Source organism: Ambystoma mexicanum, chromosome 8, assembly GCF_040938575.1.
Source record: "Ambystoma mexicanum isolate Mex_15411 chromosome 8, UKY_AmexF1_1, whole genome shotgun sequence".
In the NCBI taxonomy this organism is placed as follows: domain Eukaryota; kingdom Metazoa; phylum Chordata; class Amphibia; order Caudata; family Ambystomatidae; genus Ambystoma; species Ambystoma mexicanum.
In genome coordinates this window covers 804,686,543-804,708,052 of record NC_090929.1, presented here as the reverse complement: position 1 = coordinate 804,708,052, position 21,510 = coordinate 804,686,543, and the positions used below count along the sequence as shown (strand labels likewise).

At 45.6% G+C, this 21,510-nt stretch overlaps 1 protein-coding gene across 26 annotated transcripts in view; it reads right to left on the bottom strand.

The window, feature by feature from the left end:
* The window catches only part of CAMK2G (calcium/calmodulin dependent protein kinase II gamma), a 2,374,050-nt gene that overhangs the window by 1,890,816 nt on the left and 461,724 nt on the right, over window positions 1-21,510 (bottom strand). For all 26 annotated transcript variants that reach the window (XM_069610663.1, XM_069610670.1, XM_069610673.1 and 23 more), the window contains exon 4: window positions 13,894-13,948. In XM_069610663.1, the coding sequence (XP_069466764.1) occupies window positions 13,894-13,948 (55 nt within the window). The remainder of the gene's footprint in view (window positions 1-13,893; window positions 13,949-21,510) is intronic.

Below are 21,510 nucleotides of genomic sequence, written 5' to 3'. Positions count from 1 at the left end.
ATAAACACCCCGAAGCTGCGGGGCATACCTTATTGGAACAGGCGTTGCAGGACTGCACGTCCCACCTGCACATCATCACCATGCTGCTGCCCCAGACAGTAATGCCAGGTAAAGGTATGCAGCACCGCCCAGGAGGCCGCCTGGCAAATGTCCATCAGCGGAATCCCTGACCATAATGCCGCCGACGAAGGAGTGGACCTCGTCGAGTGCGCCTTAGGAGTCCTTCCCAAAGGCTTCCCAGCTTTAGTGTGGCATAACGAGATAGAGGATACCGAACGAGAAAGTCCTTGTTTGGATATAGCCTATCCTTTGTTGGACGGCCCATAAGCCACAAACAGCTGTTTTGATTTTCTGAAATCATGAATTCGATTAAAATAAAACGAACGCCTGCTTAACATCCAGAGAATGCAGAGCCCGTTCTGCAGGCGTGGATGCTGAAGCAAAAAACAAGGTTAAAAAATAGAAGATAGTTTGTGAAATGCCTTTTGCACTTTGGGGATAAAGTGTGGGTTTGTGGCCAACATAACCTTGTCCTTCAGGAATCTCAAGTATGGCGGGTCGACGACAAATGCCTGCAACTCCGATATACTTCTGGGCGAAGTAATTGTCACCAGAAAAGCCACCTTCGACGACAAACTTCAAAAAGGAGTCGGCGACATCTGCTCAAAAGGCAGTCTCATCAAACCTGAAAGTAATACACATTAAGGCTCCACACTGGCGCAAACTTCTTGACCGGAGGAAAAGTTCAAAACAACCCCTTGAAGAAATGTTTTACTAGCCGACCACTAAACAGAGGAGCCGCTTGATGCCTCTGAGTAAATCTAGATATTGCAGCTAAATGTACTTTATTGGAGGATAACACCATGCCCTTTTCTGCCAACTGCAACAGGTATGGGAGAACCTGTTCTGGGGAAATGTTCAAAGGGTCAACCCCCGGTTGGGCCTTACATCACACACAAAAGCGCTTCCATTTACATGCAAATGAGACATTCGTGGATGGTGCTCTTGCCGCCTGCAAAATACGGCGACAGTCACGGGAAAGCCCTAGCAGGACAAACTGAGTAGTCAGGAGCCAAGCCGTCAGGCTGAGATACCACGGATTTTGGTGCCGCATAGTGCCCCCGTCCTGAGACAGAAGATGCAGCATCGCCCCCAACCGAATCGTCTCCACCACCAACAAGTGAAGGAGATCAGAGAAACACAGCTGCCTGGGCCAGAATATAGACACCAGAATCACACAACATTGGTATCTCAAAATCCACTGGAGGGTCCGCCGAATGAGCGGAAACGGGGGAAATGCATACGCAAACCGGCCCATCCATGGGAACGCATCCCCCTGAGACTTGGGGCGAGCCCACCTGCTGGCGAACTCCCAGACGGTTTGTTTTCCACAGTCGCAAAAAGATCCATTGGTGGATGGCTCACTTCCGAAAGATCATGGAAACCTGCTGCTCCTTCAGCTGCCACTTGTGCAGCTGGCCGACGGCCCTGCTGAGCGTGTCTGCCTGCACATTCAACACTCCCAACAGATAAGCAACAATGTCGATTTTGTGAAGCAGAGCCCAATACCATAGGTCCTGCGCTTCCTTCGACAAGACCCTGGAATGAGTGCCCCCCTTGTTTCCGGAGATAAGACATTGTGGTGTTATTGTCTGTCAACACCCTCACCACCGAACCGTGTATGTGCGGCAGAAACGACTTGAGGGCCCAGTGTACTGCTCTCAATTCGAGCACACTGATGTGGAACCGAGATTCCTCCAGAGACCACAGGCCTTGAACCTGCGACTTACCGAGAAGCGCCCCCCATCCCGTCTGAGAGGCATCTGCCCCAATCGTAAATTGGAAGTCCGGCTCCAGAAATGGCATGCCCCGAACCAGATTGGCTGAGCACTTCCACCAGCGAAGAGCGTCCACCAGATTGCTGTTGATCACCAACTTGTCGGACCACGATCCGCGACTCTGCCCACCGGTCCGCGAAGAACTCTTCCACCGGTCTCATGAAGAGACGACAGTTTGGCAGCAGTGGAATACATGACGCCATGGCCCCCAGCAGCAACATGTAGGACTGGACCAACACCCTTGTGCCCATCTTCCACTCAGCTGCCCTTTGCAGAAAGCTTCAGGACCCACTCGCCAGAGGGCTTCACCAGCCCCAGTCGAGTCAGAAACTCCACCCCCAGAAACACCAATTCCTTGGAAGGCTTCAGAAATTATTTCTCGAAGTTGATGGCGAATCCCAGTCGTTGCAACAGCTGCATGGTAGCTCTGAGACTTTCCTGCGCTTCCTTCCCCTTGCGACAAACCTCTCACCAGCCATTCGTCCAAGTGCAGGTATACATGATGACCCTCCCGTCTGAGAAACACTGCCACTGGTGCCAAAAACGTCCTGGGGGACGCCTTCAAACCAAACGGGAGCACCCGAAACTGGTAATGGTCCTCTCCTACGACAAACCGCAGAAACTTGTGGTGCCGTCGATGCATGGGAATGTGAAAGTATGCGTCCTGCGAATCCAACGATGCCAGAAATTCATCTGGCTGGACCGACCGGATGACCTCCTGAAGAGTGAGCACCTTGAACTTCAGGCGTTGCAGAGTCTTGTTCAACGCACGAAGATCCAGAATGGGCCGCCACTTGCCGTTGGGTTTCTTCACCATGAAGTAGCGGGAATAAACCCCTTGGCCTCTCTCTGCCACCGGAACCGGTTCTATAGCCCCTTTCTCCAGCATAAGAACCACCTCCTGCCGAAGGATGTGAAAATGCGGTTGCAAGGCATACACCGGTGGAATGGAAACCGGGGGACACTTTAACTGCAACGAGTGGCCTAGATGCACCGTGTCCAACGATCCGAAGTAATCTTTCTCCACTTGTCCACAGGCATCACCACCCTGCCTCCCAGTAGATTGTCCTGAAGGCAGTCATTGTTGTGGTTTAGATTGCCACCCTTAAGAGGTGTAGGACCCCTTTTCCGCTGAGTCTGAAAGTCCCGAAGCGTCTGCGCCGACTGCACAGACCGCCGATACCTCTGGGAGGAATAACTTGGGCAACTGTAACCCTGGTCCCTGGTGGAAGCAAACCGGGCATTACCCAAAGCACCGTGGAACGGGCGAAAGGAATCAAAAGAACACCCCCCTTTGCAAAGCCCCTAGGGACTTAGCAGTCTCCGTGTCCTTCTTCATCCCTTTGAGGGCTTCATCGATTTTTTTCCCCAAACAAATGCTCCCCCTCACAGGGCACCAGGCTTGGCGACAAAGTACTACCCCCATTGTTAATTTGCTTAAAGCCAGACTGCGCCAAGTCTACAGCAATATTTATACTGTGATTGGAAGCCTCTGCACCTTCACACACCAATTGCATGGCGTCCTTACAGTGATGCTCTGGCCGATGCTCCAAAATAGGCGCCAGCCTATGGCACATCTCGCAATCATAGCATTCCATGATCGCTAAGGAATTTGCCGCTTTCACCGTCTTCGCACCGACAGTCAAAATCTTCTTCCCAAAGGCATCCTGCCTCCTTGTCCAGAGGAGTAACACTTGTGCTGGCTGCCGCCGACACCACTGACTCCGGAGTGGGTTGTGACACTAAGCACTTCGGGGTAGATTCTGGGGCCTTGAACTTTTTCGCAAGCCGACCATTTGACGGCTGGCACAGAAAACGGATGGAGCATCGTGCGCAGGCCCTCCTGCCACACATGGTGCAGAATAGGCACGGAGAACACAGCCTTCCTTCCCTTGCCGATGTGATCAAACAGGAAGCAATCCTTCCGCTCTTCCTCTGGTGTCAACCCAAACTCCATACACTCCTTAGACATCATGGCGTGGAACACCCCAATATCATCGGCCTGTTTCTGTGCCTGTTTGTGAGCCATCTGAGCCTGGGCCAGAAATGCTGCCCCTCTAGGAACTCCATCGCGACAACCAATGCTGGTAAGACTGCACCTTGTTGCCGATTGTGAATTCACAACCTCATTTGACTTGTCGGGCTCGCTTGCACTGCCCCAATGATCTGCCTGCACTGAGATATTGTAGACCTTTGGTCAACTACTAACATAATCCAACTGTACCGAGCATTCATATGCCGCGCTGCCCACTGACATCACACTCATACTGTACCCGCCTATTTTGCACTAGCTAAATTGAATCTGCCTACTGTTAATGCTATGCACCTTCTGCCTATCTGAACCTGCTTATCTTACACCACACCTGTAGATAGTGAGACATCTAGACTACGTCATGTGGCTACTGTCACCTGCTTGCCATCACATCCCTTACTGGGTCACCCTTGTGTACCCAATTATTAATCACAGCCTTGAAACCTTAAACCCTGCCAAGACCTACCACTACTCCCCATCCTTGCATCTTTGCACAATGTTGCACAGTACCAGCATCATAGCCAACCCATACTGCAATGAGCCAGCCTTGTGGCTCCAACATTTTGTTACTAAACCCACACCCAATCAACCATGCACTCTTCATCTTAGGAATCTCAGTCAGATCGAGACTACCTTATGCCCCATCAGCCCAGCGCAGCCGCACCAACACCACACAATCCACTATACAGATGACAGCTCACCTCCCCACCTCTATTAATGAACTCAAAAGTGCCCTCATCAATGCTAGATCCATCACAGCCCATGCCCTGGATATTACAGACTTAATCACAGTCCATAACCTCGACTTCATCGCCATTACCGAAACCTGGCTGCATGCAGCTTCCGGCCCACTCCTTGCCCTCGCCATCCCGAACAGTTACACCATCAACATAATTGACCGACATTCCTCCTCTTCCAAAGGAGGTGGAGCCGCATTCATACACGGGGACAACATCTCCATGAGAACCATCCCCAACACTCAAATCAACTCTGCTGAATCGCTATGTGTGAAACGCACCCTCTCCCCGACTAACACCGCAACCATACACCTCATTTACAGAACCCCAGGACCACTTGGATCCTTCACAGACGACATTACATCCATCCTGATGAAAAATACTAAACCAAACTCTCAGGTAATACTAGATGACCTTAACCTCGGCCTAACCGACACCAAGGACCACTTGGCCACTGAGGTCGCCGCCTCTACTCTTGACAACCTAGGCTTTTAGCAGCGCATTCTTGAACCCACCCACAACAAGGGCAGAACGCTTGACTGGATCGCTGATCTCAATTGCAACATTACGATAAGCGCAAACCAAGCCTGCGTCTGGTCAGACCATCACATTATTATCTTCCAATTACCAGCCACTAATCCCCATACCAAACCCACCATAGCCCCCGCTATTTCTACTAGGAACAAAAGACATTACCGGGGACAAACTTCTCCCCCTCATCCTTCCCATCCTCAACAACTGTGCTTCTCGGCACAAAGACCCTACTGTCCTTGTAGACACCTTTAATCAAACACTGCGTAGAGCCATTGACACCATAGCTCCGCTTAAACTTCGTAAAGCCAAACAACGAGCCCATCTGAACTCTTGGTTCACCCCACAGCTTAGAGTCCTGCGTATAGAAAAGCACAGTGCTGAAGCTCTTTGGAAAAGCCACCCTTGCGAATCCAATAAAGACTGTCTTATTATCACGTCCCTTAACTATAAGGAAGCGATCCTACACGCCAAAAAAGAAACCTACAATCAGCGGATATCCCAAGCGGAATCCAACGCGAAGGAGCTTTTCACAATCCTCAAAGAATTAGAATCCCCTTCCCCTGCACTTGATACCTGCAGCAAGGACAGCACGTGGTGTAATAATATCCAAAGCGCTCTCCTCAACAAAATCACAACCTTACAATCTAAAATCAATGCCAAACAAACCACCCTCACTTCCTCTCCCCTTTCCAAACTAGTGTCGCCCCCCCTACAGCTTCCTTTACCCACACTCCTTTCAGCTTAACCCCACTTACCATTTCAGAGGTGGAACACATTATCTGCAACTTAAAACCATCCAATTGCCAAGGTGACTCCTGCCCAGCACCTATCATTAAGGAATCGGCACACAACTTGGCGCCCTTTATAACAACTTTTATCAATACATTGTTCCTATCTGGAATGGTACCTAACAACCTGAAGGATGCCTGGGTTATCCCTATCCTAAAAAAATGACTCTAGATCCTGAGGTACCCACAAACTACAGACCCATCACCACTGTCCCATCCCTCCTAAAAATATTAGACAGAGCAGCATACCTTCAGATTCAGAACTACTTGGAAACTAACAACCTCCTCGGCACTAGACAATCTATTTCAGACCCAAACACGGGACAGAAACAGCTCTTCTAGACCTTAAAACTCAAATTGAGGACCTAAAAGAAAATGGCAAACTTGCCCTCCTTCTCTTATTGGACCTATCCGCTGCCTTCGACTTGGTCAATCACCAAATCCTCTGTCAGCACCTAAAATCTGCCGCCCATTTCTCGGACAATGCCACCAATTGGATTAGGTCTTTCCTTGACAACAGACAAATGAGAGCCTTCTCACCTACCTCCTCTGTAGATCCTGCATCAGTCCCTTGCGGAGTCCCTCAGGGGTCCTGTGTCTCCCCCACACTCTACAATGTATTTACCAAACCACTGTTTGATGTGCTCTACTATCTGGGTGTCACCTACACCAATTATGCAGATGACACCCAGATACTCATTCCCACTACCGGTGACTACATTGTCGACTCTAAAGCTCTGAACGACATTTACCAAGTCATTCAAGCGTGGATGGCCCAACATGAGTTGTGTCTCAATGATGACAAGCCAGAGCTCCTCATCTTGGGAACACAACAGAGACTAAACAAACTGAACCCATTTTTCAGCTCCTTCAATATTGACGGTAATGCAATCAAAGTATTTAAAGATACGAAAACCTTAGGAATCTACCTCGATTCCACACTCTCCCTCACCCGACAAACCAATGCAGTTGTAGCTGCATCAGCCTACACCTGCAAGTTAATTACAGCCTGCCGACCTTTCCTCACCACACAAAATTGCATCACTGTCACCAGGACACTGGTTATGTCCAAATTGGACTACTGTAATGCTTTATACCAAGGCACTAATCAACAGAACCTCAACAAACTCCAGATCACCCAAAACAGTGCCATCAGAGCGGCCCTCAACATCCCCAGATCAGCACACATCTCAGAAAACAGGAAAAACCTTCACTGGTTATCAGTCTCCCAAAGGATCTCCCTGAAAGCACTGGCCCTCACATACAAATGCATAAATAATCTGGCCCCCACTTATCTAGCTTCACGTTTCACCCAATACATTCATACAGGGACTCTGAGATCTGTCCAAACTCAAGGACTCTCGATCCCCAGATATAAGCTGCAAACAGCTGGAGGTGTCAGCTTCCCAGTCCAGGCGGCTAAACTCTGGAACACCCTGCCACTCACCATTAGAAATCTACCGTCATTCAACTCATTCAACAAAAAGCAAAGCTCTGGCTAACCATTACACATGAACCATTGGTTACAGCCTGACTCAACATGACTATGGGGACCATGGGGTCTATTTACTGATCTGAATGATACTGCACCATTGTATAAATTGTTTGCTACGTAAATTGTAACCTTGCCTTAATTGTAACCACTCGTCTAACTATGTGTCATTCCTGTAATTTATTGTATGTGTAATCTATTATTGAAGATATGCGCCCGGTTGCCTCCGAGCCTGGCGCCGCTATACAAATAAAACAAATACAAATAGGGGGTGGAGAGGGTTGGGGAGGCTGCGCCAGACTCGGAGGCTGTTCCACCTCCCTGTACCACGCGTCGTCCCTCTTTGGCAACGATCTAGTAGACAAAGTGCCCCGCGGAACACTATCAGTCGCCGACTGGTAGTTCGGCCTCAGGATACGACTGCACAGTCTTCTCTCACCGGCAACGGTACAGGCAACCCTGCCGGAGGAGATTTTCATGGAGGAACACCAGGAACCTTTATCAACGGCCCCACCGGGGTCACATGCAGAGGAGGCAAGCTTGCATCCAACTGGCCCAACAACAATTGCAGCGTGGCCAGAACTTGGAGCGACAACAGACTGTGGGTTAAACAGTGGATAACTAGCTGGACCAGCTCCCACTCCACCCGACGTTGAAGGCCCAACATTTGTAGTCCCAAAGCAGACGGGTCCAGCACAGGCTCCCGGTCGCCGTCCACCTCCGAAGACCCTGAAAAAGCCGCCGTATCCTGATGCAGAATGTTGTCAGGCAGTAGCGAGTTGAAGACGTTAGACTGCCATGCCCCACTCATAGGCAACAATCCTTCCGTTTCCATACGCGTGGACGAGAACATCATCAATCCCTTGTCAAACACGGTCGTCGCCGGAGCCGACGACACCACCATCGACGACGGAACTGTAGATTGGAGAGCAACTGTCGACGAGGGGTCCACCGTCAACGAGGTTGTCGTCGGTACCGCCTGCTGCAGCGTAGACTTCACCGGAGACCCGGTCTGCTTGGCAGGGCTGGATCGGTGTTTAGATGACGACCTGTGATAGTCCCCGGAAGACTAGCGCTTCGATGATAATTCCTTCGGCTTGGGCAAGCCCTTCTCCTGCACCGTCGACTTTTCGGGCCTACTACCAGACCCCCGGGAATGGTCCAACTGACCATGCTTAGACAAAGAATTACCCTTCGACAGCTGCCTACTCAAAGAAGATCTGCTGCCCTTCCCCACCTCCGACGCTGGTACAGCACGATGAAGTTTCTTAGCCGGAGGCTCGGCCGACGCCGCACGGCGATGTTCCGCAGACTGCACATGCCGCACCGAGGACACGCTCCGGACCGACCCCACCTCCGAGGCCGGGTATGTGCCCTCATTGAGCCAACAGACCAGCCACCGATTGCAGTCCTAAAGCGTCTTCTGCGAGAACTCTCGACAAATCTCGCAAGTGTCTGCCGAGTGATGGGGGTAAAGGCAGTAGAGGCAATCCATAAGGCTGTCCGTCACCTTCATACACCTTCAACCCTCAAGTCACATAGGGCCGGAATAGACTACTTCGGAGCCCCAGGAGCCATCTCAATACTAGAGTATCAAACGCACGTGCAAAAACACAAAGGTGATACCAACACAGTTTGGAGAGGGTTGAAATCTGAAGGGAAGCCGCGGGCGGGGCTATTTATACCCTACGTCCTATTGGTGGGGACTAAAGCACCCAAAAAGGACGTTGATAGGACACTAATGTGTCGAAGTTTTCCATAGGAAAATGCTAGGTTAAAGTGACCGAGGTTCCCAACCTGACGACGGGGAATATTCACAGCGTGTGAATCCATGAAAGATCCAATGCTGGAGAAAGGAGATAACAGAATAAATAATAAGTGCAATAAATAAATGCAATAAATAAACAGAGGCAGAGTGCAAGATTTGCCATATAGGGTATATCTGAAAAGTACAGAAGAAGAAGAAAAAAAAAATGGAGGTTGGGGGACTGTATGGGTACAGCTACAGATCCCAGTACAAGTGGTGGCTCGGAGGGTATGCAGTGATAAAATTGCGGCAAAAATGTCACCTGTACAAAAAAACTGCGGCAAAAATGCTGTGGTTTGACCCGTTAAAAGGTGTACCCCATTACACCATTAAAGGGGAGCGTGTGTTGTTGCAGGGGTGTCCCTCACATCCTTTTCATGGATTGCGGATGCAAAACCACAACCTTTTTGCCACGATATTCTGTGTCCACTGCCATTTTTGCCGCTATTTTAACACATGGAACCGCTCTGAGGCAGTCCAGGAGGGAGAGAAGGTACCTGGGCCCAAGGGAGGCCGGGCGAATGGAGCCAAGAGAGGAAACAGATCAGCAGGGGAGAAGAGTGGCAAAGGCAGAAGCGAAGAGGAAGGTCTTGAGGTGCTTCCGGAACCAGAGATGGTTCTCCTCAAGTATCAAAGTGGCCGGGAGGCTGTTCTAAAGGGAGGCCCCCGCCGAAGACAGGGATCTGCCCCCAGCTCGTTTCTTTGAAAATCGGCGGAGTCAGAAGTAGAGGCATGAAGGGCTCGAGAGGGGAGGTATTTATGGAGGGCTGGTTGAAGGCATTTTGGAAACAGGCCCATAAAGCTTTGTGGACAATACAGAGGGTTTTAAATTTAATCTGTGCGTCCACTACGAGCCAATGAAGGGATTTCAGAGTTGGAGAGATACGATCCCAGGGTTTAAGCCCAAGGACAAGTCTCGCAGTCCTGTTCTGGATTAGTTTTAGAAGAGCTTGGCTATGTTGGTCAGGTCTGACATGGCGACATCTTTTTTCAGTAATGAGTAAAAATGCTCTTTTCTCTACAACACGTTCCCTGCGGTCGCGTCCCCTTGGGTAGTGGTTTAGCCAAGTGAAAACCACATATAAATGGTTAAGTAAAGAAAAAAGATCCCAAGTTGAGACTGCGTCCAGTTTTTTCAACAAGCGTTTTATTACATTGATGCCCATAGTGATGGCACGTGTTTCGGTCCCTCTTGGACCTTTCTCAGATCAGGGCTGATGTTATGTATCAATCAAAAGAAATCACAAAATTATAAAGATATTTTCAAAATCATATGAAAGCAAAATTAAAAGATGACAAATGTTAATTCACATGTTTTACCAACTATAACAGTAATTGATGGATTAAAGAAAACCATAAAAAATAAAAGTTAATAAATCAAAGTAAACCAAAATGCCAGACAAAAATGGAGTGGGAAATCGGGAGGAATAGTGGGGGTCAAGAGGTAGGCAAAACCACATTTTCATTAGTCAATGTTACATGTTGTGTCACATAGGAAATCTTCAACACTTCAACTTCCTACACCAGGTCTACAATTCTCTGGCTAGGCTCCATAGGCATTTTCCTTCCATGCAAAACTCATTCACTAGATGTAGTGGGCCTGGCAGGGTTTCTTCATTTGGCCTGGGAGTGCACACTGGTTTCCCGGTTCTAGGAGGATGCCCTGGCAAAAGTCTTTGAATATTGGGGAACAACTGGTGCCGGATCCCATGGTGGTGCTCCAGCGATGCACAAGTTCCCTGCCAAAGGCAAGTAGATGCTTGGCGGGCCCGATAGTGGTGGTGGCTCGCAGAAGGGTAGCCATGGGCATTGTGGGGGGGCCCCCCCATCTGCCAAGTATGCAGGTGTGGCTGCGAGATGTGGCGTACTGCCACGATATGGAGACCGCATTAATTCTGACTTTACCGCTGCATGTCCGGCCGTCGGAGGTGTGGGTACCATATGTACAGTACTTGATTACAGAGGCCGAATAAGTTTGATGTGTGAAACCGTAATTGATTTTTGTTTAATGGGCATTGCTAATATACTTTAGTGTCATGCTCAGGGTGGTCACAGGCTGGTTCAGACTCCTTGTGTGTTTCGATTGTTCTTGCAAAATGAAAAATAAACTTAAAAAAATGCATCGTCACATGATCCTCCCTCATAATACCGCCCCCAGGATCAGGTAGCAGCTGCCTTCCCCTGCCCACGTGAGAGAAGCCTAATTCTGGGGTTTTAGTGATGATTTCACAGGATCCATCTCAGATGGGAATGCATATGGCTTATTTGGGTGGCAAATATTGGCCCCAATAATCACAGGTTTGAACTCACTACAACCCCAAAAAAAGGTCACTTGACGAGTGAATTCAAAAGGGTATTCCGTGCAAATTCACCTACTCCAAGAATCATTTAGGGAAGATGATGACAAAACAAAAAAACACAACATGGAGCAAGTGTATAGGAAGTACATTGTGGGCTTTGCAACACACTAAAATGTGGGTGACGGGGGCAAGGAACATCTGAATCATTATAGCCAAGCATTTGAAAATGAAGGAGTCAAAACACAGAGGCCCTGAGATAATTAATATTCAATGAATTACAGAAGTGAGCAATATACAGTAAGAACAGGTTATGCCCCAAATAAAAGTAATTTGCAGCAAGAGTGTTGGAAAAATGTTAAAGATGGGTAGATGATGAGAGTAATTCTAGGGGTAGACTTAAACCAAGTATTGTGTCCAGCTCTGGACAGACAGACTGACTGACTGACTGAGGTGGGTCAGCGTTCACAAAAGAATATGCAAGGGCAAGCTAATTTTGTACCCCATTAAAAAAACAGGGATGGGTAGACACATGGCCAAAGGACAGGAAAGGGCAATTTCTATTATCTGGTGCATCAGAGCTCCTCTTTTGACAGACCTTCTCCTGGTTGAGGCGAGCACAAACCTTTGGTCATTGGGCTCAAGGTATCGCAGATTACGTGTTTAGATGACAAGCTGGTCTTGGAACACTTGAACCCGCAAGTGAAATGAGACGTCAATAAAATGACCTGCTAGCAAGGGATCCAAATTTTAAGGGACATTTACAGGACAAAATTGAGGTCTATCCAGGAATGGGGTAGGACGCAGCTAGGGCAGTCTTTCGGGGAAACCAGTCAGTGACGGTGCTAAGAGGAAGAAAGGTGAGGGGGTTTCAGCTGAGAGAGATCGTCATATAGCATTTTTCTGATTATTATGACCATTATACATTAGAGAATCTCAAGCTCAGAAACTGTAGATTCTGGATATTTAAACCTCCTCCAGTTACCCAGGGTCACACAGGAGGAAATAGGAACATTAGACACGCCTATTACAGAAATGGACATAAAAAAATGAAACCCAACCCAAAAAATTCCAACCTTACCATGAATACTCTTGCTGGGAGAGAACAAGAGAAATCTTTGTAAATCTGTTAATGTCCAGTTGAATATGGAAACCAGTACCTGCCTGGTACTGTAATGAAGAAATCGTACAAGGGTCATAGCGAGTGACCAATACACCGTAGGCTTCCAGCTCCTTTAATATGGTGCCAGATCATTTCTAATGACATTCGCTTGCCACCCTGAACTGGCTATTCTCAATAGGTGCACACTCCAAGTGCAGAATGAGTGTGTCTTGCAATGGAATGTGTATTGTGATATTCGCTTAATAATTATAGTAATTTTTATCTTTTGTCACAATACCAATAAAAATAAGACAGCCAACATAACGCAATAGTTCAAAATAAAAATGCTGAAATGCAAGTACAGTGATTTTTAAAAAAAATGTATTCACCAGGAGCTAAAAATTAACTCCTAGGGATCAGGCATCAACTTGTGAGCAGGATCTTACTCTAATGAACAACGAACTATTACATATTGTGCTGCCATCCTAACTACCCCATCAACTGCATGACAATCCTTTGCCAGTTACACAGAAATAAAAACGAAGTGACATCATTTTAAATAGATTCTATTTGATTAGTGGACGTAGTGCTATGTAACCTAGATACAATTTGCTAAACCAGTTGCTTAAGTGCAAACTCTGTATTTCGCCATAGCTCCTTAATTAAAAATGTCCTAAAGATGGAATACTATTAAATTACAGTGCTCATAAACGTAAACTAAATACAGATTGGTCCATATCCTCAAAAAATCAAAGCTGTAATGTCATATGGGTAAACTCGTATAGCACCAGTTACGTGAGCATTAAAAAGTTGTTCCTTGTAGTGGTTTGTGTCGACCGCACTGTTAGGCTTGAAGCAAGAACAAGTAGCACCCTGCTTCCTTTGTGTTGATCATTGGAGCTGGGTCCATCTGCTATGAAAATCTTTTCCGCAAATACTATTATGTGATAGAACTGCCCTTCCGTTGGGCATTGGCAAATGTTGGGAAAAAACCCAATAACCTTTGTGACCTTATCATAACTTCTGGTTTCTTTAATTCGCTAACCAAATCATGCGAAGGTGATCGAGAACTGAGCAACGAGGCTACGGATAGTCCGAGAAGCTAGCCGAGAAGTGGGCAAAATCATTTAAGTGTGGGACAATGAAAATGGCAGAAGTGTGCTAACAAATTGTCAAATAAAAATTACATTTTGCATTTGTATATTTGCACTTAACCAGCCTATGTTATGCATTCGTTTTCTACACATATACGTCTGAGTTACTTACAGGTCAAAGACAAGGTAGTGAAACCCTTCCTCTGAAATACTGTCATGGAGGCGAACTGAAAAAGAAAAATAAACAGTAAGATAATCAATAAATTAATCTCTCATATCACTGGACTAAGTGCGACCATCAAAACTTGCTACAGTCAGCAAAATATCGCTGGTATACTGTTTTATGAAAAAAGCAGCTACTCCAAGTTAACTGTCCTTTCTGCCACCAGAAACCCAAAAATGTTGTGATGTCTGCGTAGTGCAGCCCAACACATTTAGGCACGCTCTGGTTCTTCACACCCAAATCTCAAAAGGCAACTGCAAAGTGCAAGCATGAAACGTAGCTAAATTATTTGAACGTCTTAACTGAGCCCTTCTCAACCATAAAGTGGTCAATTTCGAACAGAACCGAATAAACAGCCCACCACAAAAGTGTCTGCCTAACTGATAGCACAGATCAAGCTGGATTAGTCATGCCTACATTTGAACAATCACTTCATTTTCAGTGTCACATCTGCTTCTCAAAGTAGAACGCTCCAACAGTCATCTTAACTTGAAAAGAGACAAGACAATGGAAATAAGCAAATAGGCTTTTTCATTGCAGCAGTGACCCTGGTTTGTCTATGGTAATTACCATGTCTGTCCAAAGCAAAGGTTCAAAAAGGCACACGGTTTAAAAGAATCCCAATTGAAATTGCTTAACAATAAGACATTTTTGACTTTGTACTATTGAAACCCTTTGTCAGAAGAAGCAGCATTGGGCGCCATGTCAGTGCACGAAGGCGAATCCTGCACAGCCCAACAGGAAAGCTTAACACTGACGAACAAAAATTCCAACATTGTATTTAACTGAGCGCAAAGATATACAAGAGTCACACAACGCACGCTACCTTCAATGTATCCCACCAAGGTCCTTCATTCAAAGCTGATGCTCATTTAAATAAGTACAACAAATATTACACCACACTTAAAATAACCGGTTGCCAAAATATTTGCGTAATTTATAATCCATGAAACTCCCAACACAACAGCTGATAATTTATCACCCAAAATGGTAAAGGAAATACAAAAGAAACCAAATAGACGTGGATTAGTAAAGTTTTGCAGTTGGCTATGTGAAGAAGGGAATGAAGTACCTATATATTGAAAGTTAGCAGCAGGAGATGAAGGTGGATTTAATTTAAGAACGAAAAAAGCCAAAGTGACATTATCAGACCTGAGAACTCAGGGAGGAAACCCAATCCAGGGGTAAATGGAGTCCTAACCAGCCCATTTCAGGGCTAGCATGCACACCCGGGTAATCTAGTGACACCTGCTTCCGATAAAGTATACAACTGAGTTTAACCTATTATTAGGTGCCAATGCTGTTCATACAGCCATGCGCAAGTTGGGTTTTGTGATATGAAATTTAAGAAAAATCAGTAGTAAGAGCAAGACATTTTAGCCGGGTTTTTTTAAGCAGTAACTAGTAACAGATTCCAACTCCTCAAAGTGGATGACCAAATCCACAAAAGCAATTTTTGAAAATGTTCAAAGTATCCTTTTCCTCCTATTTATCGTCCTCCTGGTCTCCTTTCACCTGAAACGTGTGTAGAATATGCCATGAAAACCGCTTGTACAAATACTGTTATGTGATAGCACTGCCCTTCGACTACATATGCCACATCATCATCCAGTTGAACTCCCTGAAAGTTAACCACCAGTTCACAGCCACTGAGCAATGCATTGCAAATTAGCTCAAAAGGATGCGTTTACCTCTTTGAAATTGCCTGACTTTTAGAGGGCAGTGCTAATTTATACATAGCTTTATCAACCAAGACAGACATCTCAAGGATTCCTTAATAAACACTGCCCTAAAGAGGATCATGGTCATGCTTTTGAGCAAATTTGCATTCCCACAATGTATTCCTCTGAATTGGAGGTGTACTTCCAAGGATGGCTACTTCAGTGCGCTGTGGCGTACCTGAAAGGAGCTATTGTACTCTAATATCCATGAAACTGGTCATTTTCTCACTTTCTCGGTTTGTGATCCTTTTCTCACTTTCTATGCTAGAAAGACTGATTCTCACTCCAATTTATTCACCAGTCGATTACTGTTTCCCACTTTTTCTGGTCTTCCAGTTGATGATCCTTCAACCCCTGAATTTGATTTTCAATTCCGACATTTGTCTTCTCTTCAGCTAGCACCCCATTCCTCCATCGCACTTAGCCTCTCGCAGCTAGCTCACCTTTTCTGCCATTCTTCAGTTTCTCTCGGCTTTATTTTTAAATGTATTTATGGCTTGGCTCCCACTTATTTCCCCTCTCGTTCAGTTTACTCTTCGTCAAAGTCTCTAATTTTAGCTGCTCTCCCACACCTTTTGTGGTCCTTTTTGCTCCATCGTCTAACTTTAGGAATGCCCCTCTCTGTTCATTTACGACTCTTGCTCCTTTTTGCTCCCCTTAAAATTCATCTTCTCTCCTCTAATCCTTAACTTTTTTACTTCATGTAGATTAGTTTTTATCTATTCATGAATATTTGGCTCGCTTTGTAACCTATGTGCAAGAGTTTAGGTGAAGGCGTGTTATTTTTTAACTTTAGCTTTCAGCAGGACGGTGTACAAACAAACATTACTAATGCAGAACATAAAATGAAAATAAATACCCAAATCTGAACTCAAACATTCTAAAACCAAGGTTAGTACGATACCATAGCTTGTAAAACATTAGGATTGACATCTAAATTAAACAAATCCTTCCAATATATCTTTGGGATGTTGTGGGACTGGAAGTAAAGAAAAACATATGTTTCTTCACAATCATTAGTAACAGTAAGCTCCTGAAAAAAAAACTCGATTGAAGAGAGCTCTCTTTCTGATATATCTCAGTAGGCAGCTAGGGCAGGAGGTAGTCAGTGATTTCTGCTAATGTGTCAGCAACAGAACAGAGGTTGCGATGCAAGGGCAACACCAGAACACCTGTATGAAGCCAGCAGGTGATAAATCACACTTCAGGCGTTCACTGCTTGCATCAGGGAAAAGATAGCAATCTTGGCCAGTGTGTAATGCAATCTATTAAGCATCTTGGATTGTACACATCGTAATCTTGAGTTTAGTGAGACGCACCCTTAGTCAAAGAATTGCACCATTTCTAGCATTCATCGGACTGTAAAACCGACATCATTCTCCCTTTGAGAGAATATGAGTTGCAGCTGCTTGGCTTTGAAGATTGGTCTCCTCATTATGCACCTTAATGTATCAGTGTGCCAAAGTTGAAAATATCAAATCAATACATGGGTGGGATTGAGGCATGCAAAGAAAGAAATGTAGGCCACTTGCACTTAAATGCTGAACGTATGAGATACTACTGTAGAACCACAAACAGATTTGTACCCAATTTGGGAGCAAGAGCCTCTAGAGTTACAAACATCCATTAGGAAACTATGAGCCAGTGTAAGGGATTCTTCCAAATCCAATGTTATACTGATAACTTGACCTCGCTAGATTGGCTTATCAGGGAAGTTCCATAAAAAGGTACACAACAGTCACAAGGATTGGATCCAAAGTGAAGGTGTTGTCATATTTATCGTTGAAGGTAACAGAATGAAACTAATATGGCCTCACCTCTCAATTTTAAATTATAGGAAACTAATTGAGGAACTGTACCAGTATGTATCAAGTTGTACTTGTTTTACAAGATAGTAGAACTCCAAGTCGGGAGTCCACATAAATCAAAAGGCTTAACAATTTTGTTCTATCCCAATCTAGAATGCCTCTTACCAGAAAGAAATTTGGCGGACACTTTAAGCACTGTGTTCAGGAAGGATCTACTTGACAAAATGGACAAGTTAGTAAATATTAAGAGCAGAGTATACAAGGATAGAGGCATTTTTGACCAGGTGTTTCATTTGGAAATTAAGAACTGGGAGAAAGGAACCCAGATTTCAAGAACACAAAAGATTTGTCGGTTCCATCAACACAAATTACTACATAGAAAATCAACTGAGGAGCACATCTAAAACCCATATGGTCATTATGAGGTAACGTAGCATTGGTTAAAGGGGATAATTCAGATTTGGTCCCGTTAACCCAGAACCCACAATGTTGCACAAACTGTTGGCCATCATCCATGAAAGGGCCTAAACTAGCATTACAGTCTCTAACATACAAAAGGATATGGTCTGTGTAAAGTGAAATAATCACGGGGGCACCGGATATCCGCTGACTTTGTTCATGTCGAGGGCATACAAGAAAGACCACAGGTACGATTGCGAAGAGCAAAAAAAAAAGTGGAGACGGTGGTGCCCTTTCAAATGCCCCTCCTTACGGATGCTGCAGACGAAAGAACACTACCTTGGCAGTCAAAGACAAATGAAGGTCAGACATTTGATAAAGTATGAGCCGAAAAAGAAATCTCAAATCCAAGATGATATAATTACACTGCACAAAGTCGAACACTTTCTCAGCATCGAACCTAGCGGCAACCACTTTGGCCAGAGGTTCAATTTGCTATAAGATCATTTAAAAAAAGTCTTTGTAAATTCAGTGCAGTTGTAGGAATATTTATATTTTTATAAATTTAAATGTAGGTTCTCGCTAGTGTAGCATACCAACCTATCATGCCCAGCTTACACAATCCCACCCCCACAATAAAGGGCAATGCAATAGGCAATGCGTTACTCAAAATGTATTCAAATTGACACTGGAAATCACAACAATGTCATGGATACAAAAAGCATTAGTCAGCTAAACGAATGTGCCCATCTATGCAATTGTTGATATTGTTCCACACACATGCATACACTTCCATCAAACATATATGATACTCTAAAAGACATTAGGCATTCTAAATAGGCCATCACTAATTGCTTCTATCTTAATGCAATTGACTTTAATGATGACATTTCAACATGAGTCAAGTGTGATTAAAACATTCAATTTTCTCCGGTATCAAAACAAGTATTGCATCGGAAAAGTTATTTAACAAACATTTAAAATACACATACATTCAACTTGGCTCCCCAGTACAAGTGTGAGGTAGTGAATGTATAGGCTATGTGCAAGTCATTTAAAGCCGGTCCGATAGCACAGCGAGTAGAGCGCTCACTTTGACATCTGTGCAGAGCCTGCTGATGCAGGTGCGAATCCCGGCAGAGCCAAACTCAGCCTTTCATCCTTCAGAGGTCGATAAATGAGCACCACACGCCATGGGTAATAATAAGCAGCACTCCGATGCCTGAGGGTTCGTAGCGCTATATAAATGCTAAAGTATTAATAATAATAATAATAATAATATGTAGATAGTGGCTGGCTTACATATAATAGACACAACTTTTACTAACCATCATGAGTGCGCTGCTTTCAATCTATATAAGTGTGCAAATATCAATCTATGTATGCATTGTGGGGGAAACTAATTGAAAATGTTAATGTACTCCCCTAGCATACTGATGCATTTTAAAATGGAGTAGGCACTGCAAACCGCCATGATTAAATATGGTTTCTTGCCCATTCCTGTTGAGGCTTTACTGTGCATGTCCTTGCGAATAAGGCCCTTCGCCCAGTGTGTAGTTGTGCTCACCTTCACATCTCTCACTTCTGAAAGGGTTTCCTTTTTGGCATATGCAAGCGTAGTTTAGGCTCCCACTTTTTCTAAAAGTGGCTTTAGCAGACAGAAGTCGTCATACTGTAAGCGTGCTTGCATGCCTCAGACTCTGAACCTTTGAGGAGTATATTCAGCTCAACTAATGTATCACTTTATACTGTCCTCCCTAACACAGCTGTCGGGGAGAAATTCTGCCGGGGTCGGCCGGACCGTCCGCAGACCTCCGGGCAGGGAGGCCCCAACTCCTCCCGTATATCCCAACAGAGATAGAGTATGAGACACACACAAGAAGCAAGTTGACTCTGCTGTTTATTAGACAAAACGGCAGGGATGGGTCAAGGAGCGTACGCGTCCGTCCTGACACACACACAATCGTGGGGCTCGCAGGCCCTTTTTACCTTAGTATGACGCGCTACTTGCGTCACTTGGAAAGTTTTAGCAAAAAAACTATCTCCACTCTGGATTGGTTACTCGAGTGGTAGGGTTAGTATAGAGCACATATATAGAACGGTGTTAGTGGCTAAGGGTTAGTCAGGTGGTATACCTGGGCTGTCCCTTCAATTTGATACATGGAAATTGTTACATGAAGACCTCTGAGGATTGGTCAATGTTAATGGCGTCAGTGATAAGCACCCCATGTTCTAATTGGTCCGCTCGCGAGCCTCCCAGTCTGGGACTATCGCTGTTCCCAGCTCGCAGTGCACCTGTCATTTGCAACAATGTTTTAATATGGGTAGGTGTAAACAATGTGAGGATTTATTCATATGTTGGGAGGTCGACTACTCCCACTGCTGCAGATGTCCAATGAGTCTTTTAATTGTATCTGCCTGTGTCTTGAAACGTGGGATTCAGGCGTCTCCATCCTCCTGGGCTTGGCATCTTGTCAGGTTTGGCTTTGTCACGTGAGGTGAGACCGTGTTTGAGGCAAAATTCAGCACAATTAATATTGTTTTTCCTACTGTGTGCCTGGTTTATCTTGCAGGTGCGACCTTGGCGTTGGCTTGCAGCGTGCGAGATCGCAACATCGTGCCCTTGGCGTTGTGCTTTCGCCGGGCTCATTTTGAAGGGTCAGCAACCCAGTTCTTGCTCATTCAATGTTCATGGAAGCTTTTGCTTGCGGCCTACTTGGGCCTGGTGCATAGGTGGAACCGTTTGATGCAGAGCGCTTTAGGTTGCGGTATCATATTGCTTTATCCTCAGTATCGTGTCCCCGTTATATTCTTCATTATGGTGCATGGCTCTTAGAAGAAGCGTGAGCAAGCCTTTTTAGATAAGTTCATGATGCGTCTTGCGTTTCTGCATTTTGAGAGCCTATGTGGAAAATAATAAAGATGCACGTCCGTGAGTATGTCTGTCGCCTACGTCATAGCACTGAGTATATTCTTCGTGTGGATTGGTGCGGGAGTGTCCGGTGTGTATATTTGCACAGGTGTGCTGACCGTTGGCTAGGTCGTCATGGCATCTCTAACGACGTGTAGGTTTAGTCGAGTTGGTCCGTGCCGCAGGTGTCGGCATGGACAGAGCAGGCTGCTGGGCAGGTAGATGGGCACATCCGTATGTTCCTGTACCAGGGTATTTGGTCGTCTGGTAGATAGGCAAACTCCTCTCGTGGCGGGTGTCTAGGCCGTGATCCTCTAGGCCAAGCGCGAGAGGGGAAGGGCGGGAGCCTGGTCTTCCATTCTCCCACTTCACAGCCTTAACATGCAAGCTGGTACCAAAGATCTGCATTTGTTCCCTGCTTGTAATTTTTTTTCATTACGATTTATTGCGCCGTTTGTACCTTTCTTTCCATTGAAATGTAAGTGTTCCTTTGGGTATAAGAACGGTGCACTGAGGAAGAGGGGGTTCTCACTTGCGAAGTCTAATACTGTCACTCGGTTGTGGCTTGCTTTTTACTAATAAATTGTTCACCAATCCACCAGTTTAGTCAATGGTAATTTTTCCACAACAGCATGTACAGCTTTTAATGTGCCCATGTGTAGTTTTCACCCTGCATGTGTTTTTGGGCTGGCGATCCCAGGGACATGTACAATGTTAAAAACCCTTT